The 20,441-nt window shown below is 46.5% G+C and overlaps 1 protein-coding gene and 2 non-coding genes across 3 annotated transcripts in view; 2 read left to right on the plus strand and 1 right to left on the minus strand.

Annotated features, from left to right (window-relative positions):
* LOC139385832 (F-BAR and double SH3 domains protein 2-like) overlaps positions 1-20,441 on the minus strand; it is a 114,057-nt gene that overhangs the window by 79,463 nt on the left and 14,153 nt on the right. Inside the window, exon 3 of the mRNA XM_071131082.1 lies at positions 2,644-2,689. Within this exon, the coding sequence (XP_070987183.1) occupies positions 2,644-2,689 (46 nt within the window). The remainder of the gene's footprint in view (positions 1-2,643; positions 2,690-20,441) is intronic.
* trnat-agu (transfer RNA threonine (anticodon AGU)) lies at positions 8,004-8,077 on the plus strand. Its single transcript has one exon. It is a non-coding gene; the product is annotated as a tRNA-Thr (tRNA).
* On the plus strand, positions 8,172-8,245 carry trnat-agu (transfer RNA threonine (anticodon AGU)). The gene has a single exon. It is a non-coding gene; the product is annotated as a tRNA-Thr (tRNA).

Consider the following 20,441-nt stretch of genomic DNA (forward strand, 5'->3'; position numbering starts at 1 on the left):
ATTCTCGATTGGATTCAGGTCTGGACTTTGACTTGGCCATTCTAACACCTGGATATGTTTATTTTTGAACCATTCCATTGTAGATTTTGCTTTATGTTTTGGATCATTGTCTTGTTGGAAGACAAATCTCCGTCCCAGTCTCAGGTCTTTTGCAGACTCCATCAGGTTTTCTTCCAGAATGGTCCTGTATTTGGCTCCATCCATCTTCCCATCAATTTTAACCATCTTCCCTGTCCCTGCTGAAGAAAAGCAGGCCCAAACCATGATGCTGCCACCACCATGTTTGACAGTGGGGATGGTGTGTTCAGCTGTGTTGCTTTTACGCCAAACATAACGTTTTGCATTGTTGCCAAAAAGTTCAATTTTGGTTTCATCTGACCAGAGCACCTTCTTCCACATGTTTGGTGTGTCTCCCAGGTGGCTTGTGGCAAACTTTAAACGACACTTTTTATGGATATCTTTAAGAAATGGCTTTCTTCTTGCCACTCTTCCATAAAGGCCAGATTTGTGCAATATACGACTGATTGTTGTCCTATGGACAGAGTCTCCCACCTCAGCTGTAGATCTCTGCAGTTCATCCAGAGTGATCATGGGCCTCTTGGCTGCATCTCTGATCAGTCTTCTCCTTGTATGAGCTGAAATTTTAGAGGGACGGCCAGGTCTTGGTAGATTTGCAGTGGTCTGATACTCCTTCCATTTCAATATTATCGCTTGCACAGTGCTCCTTGGGATGTTTAAAGCTTGGGAAATCTTTTTGTATCCAAATCCGGCTTTAAACTTCTTCACAACAGTATCTCGGACCTGCCTGGTGTGTTCCTTGTTCTTCATGATGCTCTCTGCGCTTTTAACGGACCTCTGAGACTATCACAGTGCAGGTGCATTTATACGGAGACTTGATTACACACAGGTGGATTGTATTTATCATCATTAGTCATTTAGGTCAACATTGGATCATTCAGAGATCCTCACTGAACTTCTGGAGAGAGTTTGCTGCACTGAAAGTAAAGGGGCTGAATAATTTTGCACGCCCAATTTTTCAGTTTTTGATTTGTTAAAAAGGTTTGAAATATCCAATAAATGTCGTTCCACTTCATGATTGTGTCCCACTTGTTGTTGATTCTTCACAAAAAAATACAGTTTTATATCTTTATGTTTGAAGCCTGAAATGTGGCAAAAGGTCGCAAAGTTCAAGGGGGCCGAATACTTTCGCAAGGCACTGTAAAAATCCCCAAGTATACCTTTAATGTAATGACCAAACAGAGAGGAAAGCCACTAGCCAGTAGTCTGACACACACACACACACACACACACACACAAGACTTTTACAATCAAGAGAAAATCCATTAACCTAGGGGGGGGTTGTTGCTAGGCAACCCAGCTTGCAGGAGTGAGGGAGAGAAAGAGAGAAAAGACTGTTGATAATGTGACTGAATAAAAGAGTGCAGCCAGAAGTCACAAGAAGACAGATTCTACACACACTCTCTCTTTCAATTCAAAGGGGCTCTTTCTTTCTCTCATACATACAAACAAGCCGGTATTGTATGTATGTATCTGACTCGCTCTCCCTCCCAGGCTCTCTCTTCTGTGTTCAGCGGGCTGATGCCGATGAGACCAGAAAACAATGTTTATTTGTGTGGACAGCTGCTCAGAGAGAGGAGAGAGTGTAGTAGTGTCCTCAAGTGTGTGAAGGCTAGCCCAATATGTACACACGTGTGCTGCAGTTGCTCAAGTATGTGTGTGTAGTGAGCTTATGCTCAGCATCATGCCAAGTCTGATAGAAGATACTGAGGACCAGCCAGGCTAGAAGCCCCTCCACTACTCCTAGGGAACAGATATTGATAGTTAAGGACAAGCCAGGCTAGAAGCCCCTCCACTACTCCTAGGGACAGATATGGATAGTTAAGGGCCAGCCAGGCTAGAAGCCCCTCCACTACTCCTAGGGACAGATATTGATAGTTAAGGACCAGCCAGGCTAGAAGCCCCTCCACTACTCCTAGGGACAGATATTGATAGTTAAGGGCCAGCCAGGCTAGAAGCCCCTCCACTACTCCTAGGGACAGATATTGATAGTTAAGGGCCAGCCAGGCTAGAAGCCCTTCCACTACTCCTAGGGACAGATATTGCTAGTTAAGGGCCAGCCAGGCTAGAAGCCCCTCCACTACTCCTAGGGACAGATATTGATAGTTAAGGACCAGCCAGGCTAGAAGCCCCTCCACTACTCCTAGGGACAGATATTGATAGTTAATGGCCAGCCAGGCTAGAAGCCCCTCCACTACTCCTAGGGACAGATATTGATAGTTAAGGGCCAGCCAGGCTAGAAGCCCCTGCTCCAAGGACAGACAGAGAGTTTAGGGCCAGCCTGGCTAGAAGCCCCTGCTCCAGGGACAGACAGCGAGTTTAGGGCCAGCCTGGCTAGAAGCCCCTGCTCCAGGGACAGACAGAGAGTTAAGGACCAGCCTGGCTAGAAGCCCCTGCTCCAGGGACAGACAGAGAGTTTAGGGCCAGCCTGGCTAGAAGCCCCTGCTCCAGGGACAGACAGAGAGTTAAGGGCCAGCCTGGCTAGAAGCCCCTGCTCCAGGGACATGGTTCTCTGGCTCCTGGCAGAGGAGAAAGATCCTCAGGTTGTACTACACAGGCTCTTACCTGGACATAGTCCCTCTCCAACTGGCCCTTCTTCAGACTGTATGCCCTAGAGAGAGAGAGAAAGATAGGAGAAAGAGAATAGAGCAAGACGAGAAGATAGAGAGGAGAGAGAGAATAGTACTTTAACTATTTGCACATTGTTACAAATGTATATAGACCTATGACATTTGCAATGTCTTTATAATTTTTGGAACATCTGTGATTGTTATGTTTACTGTTCATTTTTATTGTATTTCACTTTCGTTTATTATCTACTTCACATGCTTTGTCAATGTTAACATATGTTTCCCATGCCACTAAAGACCTTAAATTGAATAGAGGGGGAGAGAGAGAATAGAGCGAGGAACAGAATATATAAAGAGAAGAGAAGAGAAAGAGAGAAGAGAAGAGAAGAGAGGAGAGGAGAGGAGAGGAGAGGAGAGGAGAGGAGAGGAGAGGAGAGGAGAGGAGAGGAGAGAGATTACAGTTGATCGACAAAAGGAGATCAATCATTGTGCTGCAGATGAAGTAGTGTGACAGTAGTCACCTAGACTAGAACACATCTCCTAGTGAGACACCACCAGACTAGAACACACCTCCTAGTACCTCCTAGTGAGACACCAGACTAGAACACACCTCCTAGTACCTCCTAGTGAGACACCAGACTAGAACACACCTCCTAGTACCTCCTAGTGAGACACCAGACTAGAACACACCTCCTAGTACCTCCTAGTGAGACACCAGACTAGAACACACCTCCTAGTACCTCCTAGTGAGACACCAGACTAGAACACACCTCCTAGTACCTCCTAGTGAGACACCACCAGACTAGAACACACCTCCTAGTACCTCCTAGTGAGACACCAGACTAGAACACACCTCCTAGTACCTCCTAGTGAGACACCACCAGACTAGAACACTGATTTCTGAACTATTTAAATCAAAGTTTCAAAAACACGCAATGAAAATCTTTAAAAAAAGGACAAGAAAGCAATGTTTTCAGCTCAACATCCTTTATGTGTGCGTGCCGTGTGTGTTCTCTTTTAAGCCATGTGGACATCAATGCTGTCGTGTTCCTGGCGAAGCAGGAAGAAGTACATTCTACTATCATTACATGTTTTGGAGGGAATTTCTGTTTGTTTGGTCCATTGCCAAGGGAAGGAAGGAAGGAAGGAAGGAAGGAAGGAAGGAAGGAAGAGGGGGAGAAAGGAAGGAAGGAAGGAAGGAAGGAAGGAAGGAAGGAAGGAAGGAAGGAAGGAAGGAAGGAAGGAAGGGAGAAAGCGAGATAAAGAGGGAGGGAGGAAGGAGAGCAGAGTGAAATAGAGAGTGGACTCAGCAACCACATAGTTATGCAAGGCAGGAATTTCTGTCCCTCTCGCTCTCCCCCTCGTCCCTCACATCCCCTACCTCCCTCCCTCAGCCCCTTTCTATCTAAGAGTTTGTCCCTCTCGCTCTCCCCCTCATCCCTCACATCCCCTTCCTCCCTCCCTCAGCCCCTTTCTATCCAAGAGTTTGTCCCTCTCGCTCTCCCCCTCGTCCCTCACATCCCCTTCCTCCCTCCCTCAGCCCCTTTCTATCCAAGAGTTTGTCCCTCTCGCTCTCCCCCTCGTCCCTCACATCCCCTACCTCCCTCCCTCAGCCGCTTTCTATCCAAGAGTTTGTCCCTCTCGCTCTCCCCCTCGTCCCTCACATCCCCTTCCTCCCTCCCTCAGCCCCTTTCTATCCAAGAGTTTGTCCCTCTCGCTCTCCCCCTCGTCCCTCACATCCCCTTCCTCCCTCCCTCAGCCCCTTTCTATCCAAGAGTTTGTCCCTCTCGCTCTCCCCCTCGTCCCTCACATCCCCTTCCTCCCTCCCTCAGCCCCTTTCTATCCAAGAGTTTGTCCCTCTCGCTCTCCCCCTCGTCCCTCACATCCCCTTCCTCCCTCCCTCAGCCCCTTTCTATCCAAGAGTTTGTCCCTCTCGCTCTCCCCCTCGTCCCTCACATCCCCTTCCTCCCTCCCTCAGCCCCTTTCTATCCACGAGTTTGTCCCTCTCGCTCTCCCCCTCGTCCCTCACATCCCCTTCCTCCCTCCCTCAGCCCCTTTCTATCCAAGAGTTTGTCCCTCTCGCTCTCCCCCTCGTCCCTCACATCCCATTCCTCCCTCCCTCAGCCCCTTTCTATCCAAGAGTTTGTCCCTCTCGCTCTCCCCCTCGTCCCTCACATCCCCTTCCTGCCTCCCTCAGCCCCTTTCTATCCAAGAGTTTGTCCCTCTCGCTCTCCCCCTCGTCCCTCACATCCCCTTCCTCCCTCCCTCAACCCCTTTCTATCCAAGAGTTTGTCCCTCTCGCTCTCCCCCTCGTCCCTCTCATCCCCTTCCTCCCTACCTCAGCCCCTTTCTATCCAAGAGTTTGTCCCTCTCGCTCTCCCCCTCGTCCCTCACATCCCCTACCTCCCTCCCTCAGCCCCTTTCTATCCAAGAGTTTGTCCCTCTCGCTCTCCCCCTCGTCCCTCACATCCCCTTCCTCCCTCCCTCAGCCCCTTTCTATCCAAGAGTTTGTCCCTCTTGCTCTCCCCCTCGTCCCTCACATCCCCTACCTCCCTCCCTCAGCCCCTTTCTATCCAAGAGTTTGTCCCTCTCGCTCTCCCCCTCGTCCCTCACATCCCCTACCTCCCTCCCTCAGCCCCTTTCTATCCAAGAGTTTGCAAAGCTGTGATCAAGGAAAAGGGTGGCTACTTTGAAGAATCTCAAATATATTTTGATTTGTTTAACACTTTATTGGTTACTACATGATTCCATATGTGTTATTTCATAGTTTTGATATCTTCACTATTATTCTACAATGTAGAAAATAGTTAAAATAAAGAAAAACCTTTGAATGAGCAGGTGTATCCAGATTTGACTGATAGTGTACATATCTTTTTTGACTGTAATGAAAATCAGGCTGTTGATTATGGCCTGTGGAATGTTGTCCCACTCCTCTTCAATGGCTGTGCGAAGCTGCTGGATACTGGCGGGAACTGGAAATTGCTGTCATACACATCGATCCAGAGCATCACAAACTTGCTCAATGGGTGACATGTCTGTTGAGTTTGTAGGCAATGAAAGAACTGGGACATTTTCAGCTTCCAGGAATTGTGTACAGATCCTTGCGACACGGGGCTGTGCATTATCATGCAGAAACATGGGGTGGTGGTTGGTGGATGAATGACATGACAATGGGCCTCAGGATCTCTTCACGGTATCTCTGTGCATTCAAATTGCCATCAATAAAATGCAATTCTGTTCGTTGTCTATAGCTTATGCCTGCCCATACCATAACCCCACTGTTCACAATGCTGACATCAGCAAACCACAAAACGCCATACACCTGGTCTGCGGTTGTGAGGCCGGTTAGACATACTGCAAAATTCTTTAAAATGACATTGGAGGCGGCTTATGGTAGAGAAATTTAAATTAAATTATCTGGCAACAGCACTAGAGGACATTCCTGCAGTCTGCAAGCCAATTAAAAGCTCCCTCAAAACTTGAGACAGTGGCATTGTGCTGTGTGACAAACCTGCACATTTTAGAGTGGCCAATTATTATCCCCAGCACAAGGTGCACCTGTACAATGATCATGCTGTTTAATCAGCATCTTGATATACCACACCTGTCAATTTTAGAATAAGGCTGGAACTTAACAAAATGTGGAATAAGTCATGGGGTTTGAATAGTTTTCGAAGGCACTGTATATAATGTATTTTTTCACACTGTTTGGTGTATTATCTATGTGTGTAAATTTGTACTAACATCCATACATGATGTTCTTCCTCTGGGCAGTGAAAGCCGACCTGGTTCTGAGTCCGGTCCCTTGGGCCAGCTTGTGCGCACACACACTTTCCCAGGATAGGTTCAACCAGCACAGTCATGCTGCAAGCTCAGTTTCCACTTCAAACTCTCAATATGAAATAACAGAACCTCCCACCCTTCCCCCTCTAAACTTGAACCACTACAAGGGCTGTGAAGCTTATGGAATTTTGGACGACACACACACACACACACACACACACACACACACACACACACACACACACACACACACACACACACACACACACACACACACACACACACACACACACACACACACACACACACACACACACACACACACACACACACACACACAATTCCTATTTCAGGTCTCAAACAGAGGGACAGAAAGACAGACAGACACAGTGATTTGATTCAGGGGTGTCTGCAGACAGAGGGAGGGGTAGATGGATGGGGCGAGTGGAGAGGAAGGTGATACTTAAAGAGCATAATTACCCACAATCCCCTTTAACACAAATTACAGCCCAGACAGGAAGAGACCTCATCAAGCTCTTCACTGCGTGTGTGTGTGTGTGTGTGTGTGTGTGTGTGTGTGTGTGTGTGTGTGTGTGGGGGTGTGTGTGTGTGTGCGTGTGTGTGTGTGAAACTGAGCCATAGACATTCTGGGTTTTTATCTCAATCAAATACTACTAATGCAACAGGTTCCTAGTCACTGTTTAGAGAGTACCAGACACCCCCTATAAAACACACTCTCCTTTCTCTGTCCAGAAAAGGACTGCTTCACAACACACACACACACACACACACACACACACACACACACACACACACACACACACACACACACACACACACCACCAGTGTGCGTTCTTTACAGACAAAGACAGACAGACCAACAGATAGATAAGACATCCATGAACCAGCGCCTCTGGTTGAAGTATATGCATGCCCCACTAATACCATCAGCCAGTCAGTGATCAGCGTTTAACTCCACCCCTAAAAACCAGACACCATGAAACAGACACATGCTTCTAACGTCCTCCAGGCCTCTTCGGTGCAGTAGGCAGCCAGGCCTCTTCGGTGCAGTAGGCAGCCAGGCCTCTTAGGTGCAGTAGGCAGCCAGGCCTCTTCGGTGCAGTAGGCAGGCCTCTTCGGTGCAGTAGGCAGGCCTCTTCGGTGAAGTAGGCAGCGTGTCAGCCTTCTAATCTGAAGGTTGTGAGTTCACAGAGGGAGACTGTTTCACAACAACAAACTCAAAGCCTCTACATATTTAAAAGGAACATTCAAACCGAACCAAAAAAAGACAAAAGCTCAATACTTTAATCTTAAAGCACCAAAAATAAACTTTACAAAAACATGATTAAAAAAAACAATACAAATGAAATGAAACTTTAACAACAACAATATAAACTAGTTTTTAGGCTAGTTTGAGTTTCTAAGTGCCCACACTAATTCCCACGTCTCATCGTTGAACACCCTGTTCAGGAGGAGTATGCTAAACTTAAGCTTTACAAACAACCGAGTCACTCGTCAATGGGAACTCTGAACCATTGACAAAAGACTAACGAGCAGTATGAGCAGACACCTGGTGCTGTGGCTTAGTTGGTTAAAGCGCCTGTCTAGTAAACAGGAGATCCTGAGTTCGAATCTCAGCAGTGCCTTTTTTACAACGGCAGGGAGTGTTTTCATTACCCAGCAAGGCACGCATCCATGCACCATGAATAAAACACTCCCAAAAGCCCAGAGGCACCATTAGGTGCTGTGGCTTAGTTGGTTAAAGCGCCTGTCTAGTAAACAGGAGATCCTGAGTTCGAATCTCAGCAGTGCCTTTTTCCTAATCGGCAGCATGTAGTTCCACCAGCGGCTTGAGAACAGATCATGTTCCACCAAAAGTTTAAAAGACACAAACTGGGATATGTCCTGCTGTTCAGTGGTCATCTCAATGAATGACGTGCCCATTGAGTCTGGACTGGAAACAGCCTTCAATTTATAAATAAAACACCTAATAATGGCAGGGAGTGTTTTTAGCAAAGAGCAAGACTCTCATCCATGGCACATTAAGAACCATGAAAAAGGTATCTGCAGATCCTTAAGTAACCACCACTTAGTTGGTTAAAGCGTTGGTCTAGTAAACAGAAGATTCTGAATTTGAATCTTAGTGGTGCCTTTTTAACAATGGCAGGGAGTGTTTTCAGCAAAGATCAAGGCTCTCAACCATAGCACCTATGAACTAGGGATGTGACAACTGGACATCTTTTGTTAAAAACTGAATTTTTTTTTACTGCAAAAACTGCAAACCTTTCTGCCCCTCTCCCTCCCTTCCCTAACCTTTCTGCCCCTCTCCCTCCCTTACCTAACCTTTCTGCCCCTCTCCCTCCCTTCCCTAACCTTTCTGCCCCTCTCCCTCCCTTCCCTAACCTTTCTGCCCCTCTCCCTCCCTTCCATAACCTTTCTGCCCCTCTCCCTCCCTTCCATAACCTTTCTGCCACTCTCCCTCCCTTCCATAACCGTTCTGCCCCTCTCCCTCACTTCCCAAACCTTTCTGCCCCTCTCCCTCACTAGCCTAACCTTTCTGCCCCTCTTCCTCCCTTCCCTAATCTTTCTGCCCCTCTCCCTCAATTCCCTAACCTTTCTGCCCCTCTCCCTCCCTTCCATAACCTTTCTGCCCCTCTTCCACCCTTCCCTAATCTTTCTGCCCCTCTCCCTCAATTCCCTAACCTTTCTGCCCCTCTCCCTCACTTCCATAACCTTTCTGCCCCTCTCCCTCACCTTTCTGTCCCTCTTCCTCCCTTCTCTAATCTTTCTGCCCCTCTCCCTCACTTCCATAACCTTTCTGCCACTCTCCCTCCCTTCCATAACATTTCTGCCCCTCTCCCTCACTTCCCAAACCTTTCTGCCCCTCTCCCTCACTTCCCTAACCTTTCTGCCCCTCTCCCTCCCTTCCCTAACCTTTCTGCCCCTCTCCCTCCCTTCCCTAACCTTTCTGCCCCTCTCCCTCACTTCCCTAATCTTTATGCCCCTCTCCCTCAATTCCCTAACCTTTCTGCCCCTCTCCCTCCCTTCCATAACCTTTCTGCCCCTCTTCCACCCTTCCCTAATCTTTCTGCCCCTCTCCCTCACTTCCATAACCTTTCTGCCCCTCTCACTCACCTTTCTGCCCTCTTCCTCCCTTCCCTAATCTTTCTGCCCCTCTCCCTCACTTCCATAACCTTTCTGCCCCTCTCCCTCACCTTTCTGCCCCTCTCCCTCCCTTCCCTAACCTTTCTGCCCCTCTCCCTCACTTCCCTAACCTTTCTGCCCCTCTCCCTCACTTCCCTAACCTTTCTGCCCCTCTCCCTCACCTTTCTGCCCCTCTCCCTCCCTTCCATAACCTTTCTGCCCCTCTCCCTCACTTCCATAACCTTTCTGCCCCTCTCCCTCACCTTTCTGCCCCTCTTCCTCCCTTCCCTAATCTTTCTGCCCCTCTCCCTCCATTCCCTAACCTTTCTTCCTCTCCCTCACTTCCCTAACCTTTCTGCCCCTCTCCCTCCCTTCCCTAACCTTTCTGCCCCTCTCTCTCACTTCCATAACTAACCCTTCTGCCCCTCTTCCTCCCTTCCCTAATCTTTCTGCCCCTCTCCCTCACTTCCATAACCTTTCTGCCCCTCTCCCTCACCTTTCTGCCCCTCTCCCTCCCTTCCCTAACCTTTCTGCCCCTCTCCCTCCCTTCCCTAACCTTTCTGCCCCTCTCCCTCCCTTCCCTAACCTTTCTGCCCCTCTCCCTCACCTTTCTGCCCCTCTCCCTCACCTTTCTGCCCCTCTCCCTCCCTTCCCTAACCTTTCTGCCCTTCTCCCTCACTTCCATAACCTTTCTGCCCCTCTCCCTCACCTTTCTGCCCCTCTTCCTCCCTTCCCTAATCTTTCTGCCCCTCTCCCTCCCTTCCCTAACCTTTCTTCCTCTCCCTCACTTCCCTAACCTTTCTGCCCCTCTCCCTCCCTAACCTTTCTGCCCCTCTCTCTCACTTCCATAACTAACCCTTCTGCCCCTCTTCCTCCCTTCCCTAACCTTTCTGCCCCTCTCCCTCAATTCCCTAATCTTTCTGCCCCTCTCCCTCCCTTCCATAACCTTTCTGCCCCTCTCCCTCCCTTCCCTAACCTTTCTGCCCCTCTCCCTCCCCTCTGTTCCCTATCCTCCTCTTTTCCTCCCTCCCTTTGTCTACCTACCTTCCCCTCTCCCTCCATTCCTTTCCTCCTTCCCTCCCTCCAGCATATCACATGCTTTCAGGCTCCAAGACATCCATATGAGTTCACACTCCAAATATGCTCACACACACACACACACACACACACACACACACACACACACACACACACACACACACACACACACACACACACACACACACACACACACACACACACACACACACACACACACACACACACACACACACACACACACACACACACACACACACACACACACACACGCTAGCAAGCTCTAGTTCTCTCAGCTCTCTTTGACTCACAGAGACAGGAAAAAATTAGGCCTACATGTGGTATGCACGCACACACACGATCTTTGGACATGTCTACGTGTGGTATGCACGCACACACACAATCTTTGGACATGTCTACGTGTGGTATGCACGCACACACACGATCTTTGGACATGTCTTTGCCTCTCAGGTAACGCTGCCATCTCTGCTGTAGGTAAACAAGCAACCAATGATCAGATCACACACACACACACACACACACAATCCCCAAAAGCTAATTTACACCAGGTTAAATATGAAATATTATCTATTGACTGGTATCACCGAGGACAGAATATGGCAGTTTGAATCCTGCAGACAAGCTCACATAACTAGCATTCACAGGCTTTCTGATAGGTGTGGTTGTGTTATTTAATGACCTTTGGCTGTATTGTCGACCGTGTTTTCTGTGTTTGTCCATAAGTAATGTGTTTTGACAAAGGCATGAAAACTAAATGTCCTCAAGAGAGAGGACGATAAATGAAATCTGAATTAGAAACGCATGTGATCATGTTAGCTTCCTCCCATCTGAGCTTCCCGCTGTACTCAGCAGCCTGGATTCATAAACTAATTAATTAATAAAGTAGATTCTTTCAAACAACCCTTTCTTCCTCTCCTCTCTACTCCTCCCTAGATCCTCCTCTCTGTCCCTCTCTTCGTGAAGAAACAAAAACCTTCCTTTCATCTCTGTGGCCAGAGAGAGATCAACCATTACCCACAATCCTCTGGTCCTTCCCACCTCTTCCTGTCATTCCTGACTGTGTGAAGGTTATTATAGTAAACTAAATCTGAAACTAATACGAAAACTAATCATGAAAGAACTATTTAGTAACTGAAATAAAATACTTAGCAAATTCATCTGAAAAACTCAAACTACTTGTGGAATCGATAACAGCTGGTAAACAGTTTTAACCAAATCAGAGACCCAGCCGTTGTATAATATAAAATAAAAACAATCATGAATTATGTTAAGTTTTAGTTTGGGTGAAAATAGAATGGGATTTTCAAGCTACTGAATCTGGAGGGTAGATAAAATACATTTCTAAACAAATGTTATTCGTCACATGATTCATAAACAAAAGGTTTACTTATGGGCCCTTCCCAACGCAGAGAGAAAGAAACTAGAGAAACATTAGAAAAGTCAAACAAATAAAAATGAGTAATGATAACTTGGCTGTATACACGGCCCTCCATTTCCTGTGGTCCGTCATCAGCTCCTCTGTCTTGCTCACGATTAGGGAGAAGTTGTTGTCCTGGCACCACACTGCTAGGTCTCTATTTTTTTATTTGACCTTTATTTAACTAGGCAAGTCAGTTAAAAACAAATTCTTATTTTCAATGACAGGCTAGGAACAGTGGGTTAACTGGTCTAGGAACAGTGGGTTAACTGGTCTAGGAACAGTGGGTTAACTGGTCTAGGAACAGTGGGTTAACTGGTCTAGGAACAGTGGGTTAACTGGTCTAGGAACAGTGGGTTAACTGGTCTAGGAACAGTGGGTTAACTGCCTTGTTCAGGGGCAGAATGACATATTTTTACCTTGTCGGCTCGGGGATACGATCTTGCAACCTTTCGGTTACTAGTCTAACGCTCTAACCACTAGGCTACGCTCTGACCTCCCTATAGGCTGTCTCATCGTCGTCGGTGATCAGGCCTACCACTGTCGTGTCGTCGGCAAACTCAATGAGAGTGTTGGAGTCAGGCGACGCAGTCGCGGGTGAACAGGGGGTACAGGAGGGGCCCGTCTTAAGGGTCGGCGTGGCAGAGGTGTTGTTACCTACCTTCACCACCTGGGGGCGGCCCGTCAGGAAATCCAGGATCCAGTTGCAGGGGGAGGTGTTTAGTCCCAGTGTCCTTAGCTTAGTAATGAGCTTAGAGGGAACTATGGTGTTGAACGCTGAGCTGTAGTCAATAGACAGCATTCTCACATAGGTGTTCCTTTTGTCCAGGTGGGAAAGGGCAGTGTGGAGTGCAATAGAGCTTGCGTCATCTGTGGATCTGTTGGTGCGGTTTGCAAATTGTCGTGGGTCCAGGGTGTCTGTGATGATGGTGTTGATGTGATGATCTGGCTCACATGTGAGTAGCATGTGAGCGCTACGGGGCGATAGTCATTTAGACAGGTTACTTTGGCGTTCTTGGGGCACAGGGTCTATGGTGATCTGCTTGAAACATGTATTACAGACTGGGTCAGGGTTGAACATGTCAGTGAAGACACTTGCCAGTTGGTCAGCACATGCTCTGAGTACACATCCTGGTAATCCGTCTGGCCCTGCGGCCTTGTGAATGTTAACCTGTTTAAAAGGTCTAACTCACTTCGGCTACAGAGAGCATGATCACACAGCTGTCCGGAAAAGCTGGTGCTCTCATGCATAGTTCAGTGTTGCTTGCTTTGAAACGAGCATAGAAGGCATTTAGCTCGTCTGGTAGGCTCACGTCACTGGGAAGCTCGCAGCTGTGTTTCCCTTTGTAATCCATGATAGTTTGCAAGCCCTGCCACATCCAACGAGCATCAGAGCCGTTGAGGTAGGATTCGATCTTAGTCCGGTATTGAAGCTTTGCCTGTTGGATGGTTCGTTGAAGGGCGTAGCGGGATTTCTTATAAACGTCCGGACTAGAGGTCAACCGATTAATCGGAATGGCCGATTAATTAGGGCCGATTTCAAGTTTTCATAACAATCGGAAACCTGTATTTTTGGACACCGATTTGACACCATTATTTAATCTTTATTTAACTTGTCGAGTCAGTTTAAGAACACATTCTTACTTTCAATGACGGCCTAGGAAAGGTGGGTTAACTGCCTTGTTCAGGGGCAGAATGACAGATTTTTACCTTGTCAGCTCGGGGGTTCAATCTTGCAACCTTACAGTTAATTAGTGACAGTGACAGGGGCTGTGTCACTGGCTTACTGGTGCTCTTTCATGCAGTCCCTAGGAGGGGTGCGTCACTTGAGTGGGTTGAGTCACTGATGTGATCTTCCTGTCTGGGTTGGCGCGCCCCCTTGGGTTGTGCCGTGGCGGAGATCTTTGTGGGCTATACTCGGCCTTGTCTCAGGATGGTAAATTGGTGGTTGAAGATATCCCTCTAGTGGTGTGGGGGTTGTGCTTTGGCAAAGTGGGTGGGGTTATATCCTTCCTGTTTGGCCCTGCCTGGGGGTATCATCGGATGGGGACACAGTGTCTCCTGACCCCACCTGTCTCAGCCTCCAGTTTATGCTGCAGCAGTTTATGTGTCGAGGGGGCTAGGGTCAGTTTGTTATATCTGGAGTACTTCTCCTGTCTTATCCAGTGTCCTGTGTAAATTTAAGTATGCTCTCTTTAATTCTCTCTTTCTCTCTTTCTTTCTCTCTCTCGGAGGACCTGAGCCTTAGGACCATGCCTCAGGACTACCTGGCATGATGACTCCTTGCTGTCCCCAGTCCACCTGGCCGTGCTACTGCTCCAGTTTCAACTGTTCTGCCTGCGGCTATGGAATCCTGACCTGTTCACCGGACGTGCTACCTGTTCCTGACTTGCTGTTTTCAACTCTAGAGACAGCAGGAGTGGTAGAGATACTCTGAATGATCGGCTATGAAAAGCCAACTGACATTTACACCTGAGGTGCTGACTTGCTGCACCCTCGACAACCACTGTGATTATTATTATTTGACCATGCTGGTCATTTATGAACATTTGAACATCTTGGCCATGTTCTGTTATAATCTCCACCCGGCACAGCCAGAAGAGGACTGGCCACCCCTCATAGCCTGGTTCCTCTCTAGGTTTCTTCCTAGGTTTTGGCCTTTCTAGGGAGTTTTTCCTAGCCACCGTGCTTCTACACCTGCATTGCTTGCTGTTTGGGGTTTTAGGCTGGGTTTCTGTACAGCACTTTGAGATATCAGCTGATGTACAAAGGGCTTTATACATTTGATTTGAACTAGTCCAACGCTCTAACCACATGATTACATTGCACTCCACGAGGAGACTGCCTGTTACGCGAATGCAGTAAGCCAAGGTAAGTTGCTAGCTAGCATTAAACTTATCTTATAAAAAACAATTAATCAATCATAATCAAAAATAGTTAACTAGTTAGTGGTGGCTGCTTTGTGTGATGTATTGTTGTCTCTACCTTCTTGCCCTTTGTGCTGTTGTCTGTGCCCAATAATGTTTCTACCATGTTTTGTGCTGCTGCCATGTTGTTGCTACCATGATGCTACCATGTTGTGTTGCTACCATGTTGTGTTGCTACTATGTTGTGTTTGCTACCATGTTGCGTTGCTACCATGATGCTACCATGTTGTGTTGCTATGTTGTTGTCTTAGGTCTCTCTTTATGTAGTGTTGTCTCTCTTTATGTAGTGTTGTCTCTCTTTATGTAGTGTTGTCTCTCTTTATGTAGTGTTGTCTCTCTTTATGTGAGAGAGAGAGAGAGAGAGAGACATTGGGATGGTGTTCTTCGGCTTGCAAGCCTCCCCCTTTTTCCTCCAAACATAACGATGGTCATTATGGCCAAACAGTTCTATTTTTGTTTCAACAGACTAGAGGACATTTCTCCAAAAAGTACGATCTTTGTCCCCGTGTGCAGTTGCAAACCATAGTCTGGCTTTTTTATGGCGGTTTTGGAGCAGGAGCTTCTTCCTTGCTGAGCGGCCTTTCAGGTTATGTCGATATAGGACTCGTTTTACTGTGGATGTAGATACTTTTGTACCTGTTTCCTCCAGCATCTTCACAAGGTCCTTTGCTGTTGTTCTGGGATTGATTTCCACTTTTCGCACCAAAGTACGTTCATCTCTAGGAGACAGAACGCGCCTCCTTCCTGAGCGGTGTGACGGCTGCGTGATCCCGTGGTGTATATACTTGCATACTATTGTTTGTACAGATGAACGTGGTAACTTCAGGCATTTGAAAATTGCTCCCAAGGATGAACCAAACTTGTGGAGGTCTACAATATTTTTTTCTGAGATCTTGGCTGATTTCTTTTGATTTCCCATGATGTCAAACAAAGAGGAACTGAGTTTGAAGGTAGGCCTTGAAATACATCCACAGCCTATCAGAAGCTTCTAAAGCCATGACATCATTTTCTGGAATTTTCCAAGCTGTTTAAAGGCAGAAGTCAACTTAGTGTTTGTAAACTTCTGATCCACTGGAATTGTGATACAGTGAATTATAAGTGAAATAATCTGTCTGTCAACAATTGTTGGAAAAATGACTTGTGTCATGCACAAAGTAGATGTTCTAACCGACTTGCCAAAACTATAGTTTGTTAACAAGAAATTTGTGGAGTGGTTGAAAAATTAGATTTAATGACTCCAACCTAAGTGTATGTAAACTTCCGACTTCAACTGTATATGTGTCTATATGCCTGTCTAGCTATATGCGTGTTTAGCTATATGCGTGTTTAGCTATATGCCTGTCTAGCTATATGCCTGTCTGGCTATATGCCTGTCTGGCTATATGCCTGTCTGGCTATATGCGTGTCTGGCTATATGCCTGTCTGGCTATATGCGTGTCTAGCTATATGCGTGTCTAGCTATATTACTGTCTGGCTATATGAGTGTCTAGCTATATGCCTGTTTAGCTATATGAGTGTCTGGCTATATGCCTGTCTGGCTATATGCGTGTCTAGCTATATGAGTGTCTAGCTATATTACTGTCTGGCTATATGCGTGTCTGGCTATATGCCTGTCTTGGCTATATGCCTGTCTGGCTATATGCCTGTCTGGCTATATGCCTGTCTGGCTATATGCCTGTCTGGCTATATGCGTGTCTAGCTATATGAGTGTCTAGCTATATGCCTGTCTAGCTATATGCCTGTCTGGCTATATGCCTGTCTGGCTATATGCCTGTCTAGCTATATGCGTGTCTAGCTATATGAGTGTCTAGCTATATGCGTGTCTAGCTATATGCCTGTCTAGCTATATGCGTGTCTAGCTATATGCGTGTCTAGCTATATGCGTGTCTAGCTATATGCCTGTCTAGCTATATGCGTGTCTAGCTATATGCGTGTCTAGCTATATGCGTGCCTAGCTATATGAGTGTCTAGCTATATGCGTGCCTAGCTATATGCGTGCCTAGCTATATGCGTGTCTAGCTATATGCGTGTCTAGCTATATGCGTGTCTAGCTATATGCGTGTCTAGCTATATGCGTGTTTAGCTATATGCGTGTCTAGCTATATGCGTGTCTAGCTATATGCGTGTATAGCTATATGCGTGTCTAGCTATATTACTGTCTGGCTATATGCGTGTCTAGCTATATGCGTGTCTAGCTATATGCGTGTCTAGCTATATGCGTGTCTAGCTATATGCGTGTCTAGCTATATGCGTGTCTAGCTATATGCGTGTCTAGCTATATGCGTGTTTGGCTATATGCCTGTCTGGCTATATGCCTGTCTAGCTATATGAGTGTCTAGCTATATGCCTGTCTAGCTATATGCCTGTCTGGCTATATGCCTGTCTGGCTATATGCCTGTCTAGCTATATGCCTGTCTGGCTATATGCCTGTCTGGCTATATGCCTGTCTAGCTATATGAGTGTCTAGCTATATGAGTGTCTAGCTATATGAGTGTCTAGCTATATGCCTGTCTAGCTATATGAGTGTCTAGCTATATGAGTGTCTAGCTATATGCGTGTCTAGCTATATGCCTGTCTAGCTATATGCCTGTCTAGCTATATGCGTGTCTAGCTATATGCGTGTCTAGCTATATGCCTGTCTAGCTATATGCCTGTCTAGCTATATGCCTGTCTAGCTATATGAGTGTCTAGCTATATGCGTGTCTAGCTATATGCCTGTCTAGCTATATGCGTGTCTAGCTATATGCGTGTCTAGCTATATGCGTGTCTAGCTATATGCGTGTCTAGCTATATGCGTGTCTGGCTATATGCGTGTCTGGCTATATGCCTGTCTAGCTATATGAGTGTCTAGCTATATGAGTGTCTAGCTATATGCGTGTCTGGCTATATGCCTGTCTAGCTATATGAGTGTCTAGCTATATGAGTGTCTAGCTATATGCCTGTCTAGCTATATGCGTGTCTAGCTATATGCGTGTCTAGCTATATGAGTGTCTAGCTATATGCCTGTCTAGCTATATGCGTGTATAGCTATATGCGTGTCTAGCTATATGCGTGTCTAGCTATATGAGTGTCTAGCTATATGCGTGCCTAGCTATATGCGTGCCTAGCTATATGCGTGTCTAGCTATATGCGTGTCTAGCTATATGCGTGTCTAGCTATATGCGTGTCTAGCTATATGCGTGTTTAGCTATATGCGTGTCTAGCTATATGCGTGTCTAGCTATATGCGTGTCTAGCTATATGCGTGTCTAGCTATATGCGTGTTTAGCTATATGCCTGTCTAGCTATATGCCTGTCTGGCTATATGCCTGTCTAGCTATATGAGTGTCTAGCTATATGCCTGTCTAGCTATATGCCTGTCTAGCTATATGCCTGTCTAGCTATATGCCTGTCTGGCTATATGCCTGTCTAGCTTTATGCGTGTCTAGCTATATGAGTGTCTAGCTATATGCGTGTCTAGCTATATGCCTGTCTAGCTATATGCGTGTCTAGCTATATGCGTGTCTAGCTATATGAGTGTCTAGCTATATGCCTGTCTAGCTATATGCGTGTCTAGCTATATGCGTGTCTAGCTATATGCGTGTCTAGCTATATGAGTGTCTAGCTATATGCGTGCCTAGCTATATGCGTGCCTAGCTATATGCGTGTCTAGCTATATGCGTGTCTAGCTATATGCGTGTCTAGCTATATGCGTGTCTAGCTATATGCGTGTTTAGCTATATGCGTGTCTAGCTATATGCGTGTCTAGCTATATGCGTGTCTAGCTATATGCGTGTCTAGCTATATTACTGTCTGGCTATATGAGTGTCTAGCTATATGCGTGTCTAGCTATATGCGTGTCTAGCTATATGCGTGTCTAGCTATATGCGTGTCTAGCTATATGCGTGTCTAGCTATATGCGTGTCTAGCTATATGCGTGTTTAGCTATATGCCTGTCTAGCTATATGCCTGTCTGGCTATATGCCTGTCTAGCTATATGAGTGTCTAGCTATATGCCTGTCTAGCTATATGCCTGTCTAGCTATATGCCTGTCTGGCTATATGCCTGTCTAGCTATATGCCTGTCTGGCTATATGCCTGTCTAGCTATATGAGTGTCTAGCTATATGAGTGTCTAGCTATATGAGTGTCTAGCTATATGCCTGTCTAGCTATATGAGTGTCTAGCTATATGAGTGTCTAGCTATATGCGTGTCTAGCTATATGCCTGTCTAGCTATATGCGTGTCTAGCTATATGCGTGTCTAGCTATATGCGTGTCTAGCTATATGCCTGTCTAGCTATATGCCTGTCTAGCTATATGCCTGTCTAGCTATATGAGTGTCTAGCTATATGCGTGTCTAGCTATATGCCTGTCTAGCTATATGCGTGTCTAGCTATATGCGTGTCTAGCTATATGCGTGTCTAGCTATATGCGTGTCTGGCTATATGCGTGTCTGGCTATATGCGTGTCTGGCTATATGCCTGTCTAGCTATATGAGTGTCTAGCTATATGAGTGTCTAGCTATATGCGTGTCTGGCTATATGCCTGTCTAGCTATATGAGTGTCTAGCTATATGAGTGTCTAGCTATATGCCTGTCTAGCTATATGCGTGTCTAGCTATATGCGTGTCTAGCTATATGAGTGTCTAGCTATATGCCTGTCTAGCTATATGCGTGTCTAGCTATATGCGTGTCTAGCTATATGAGTGTCTAGCTATATGCGTGCCTAGCTATATGCGTGCCTAGCTATATGCGTGTCTAGCTATATGCGTGTCTAGCTATATGCGTGTCTAGTTATATGCGTGTCTAGCTATATGCGTGCTTAGCTATATGCGTGTCTAGCTATATGCGTGTCTAGCTATATGCGTGTCTAGCTATATGCGTGTCTAGCTATATGCGTGTCTAGCTATATGCGTGTTTAGCTATATGCCTGTCTAGCTATATGCCTGTCTGGCTATATGCCTGTCTAGCTATATGAGTGTCTAGCTATATGCCTGTCTAGCTATATGCCTGTCTAGCTATATGCCTGTCTAGCTATATGCCTGTCTGGCTATATGCCTGTCTAGCTATATGCCTGTCTGGCTATATGCCTGTCTGGCTATATGAGTGTCTAGCTATATGAGTGTCTAGCTATATGCCTGTCTAGCTATATGAGTGTCTAGCTATATGAGTGTCTAGCTATATGCGTGTCTAGCTATATGCCTGTCTAGCTATATGCGTGTCTAGCTATATGTGTGTCTAGCTATATGCGTGTCCAGCTATATGCCTGTCTAGCTATATGCCTGTCTAGCTATATGCCTGTCTAGCTATATGCCTGTCTAGCTATATGAGTGTCTAGCTATATGCCTGTCTAGCTATATGCGTGTCTAGCTATATGCGTGTCTAGCTATATGCGTGTCTAGCTATATGCATGTCTAGCTATATGCGTGTCTAGCTATATGCGTGTCTGGCTATATGCGTGTCTGGCTATATGCCTGTCTAGCTAT

Source organism: Oncorhynchus clarkii, chromosome 27, assembly GCF_045791955.1.
Source record: "Oncorhynchus clarkii lewisi isolate Uvic-CL-2024 chromosome 27, UVic_Ocla_1.0, whole genome shotgun sequence".
Lineage (NCBI taxonomy): Eukaryota > Metazoa > Chordata > Actinopteri > Salmoniformes > Salmonidae > Oncorhynchus > Oncorhynchus clarkii.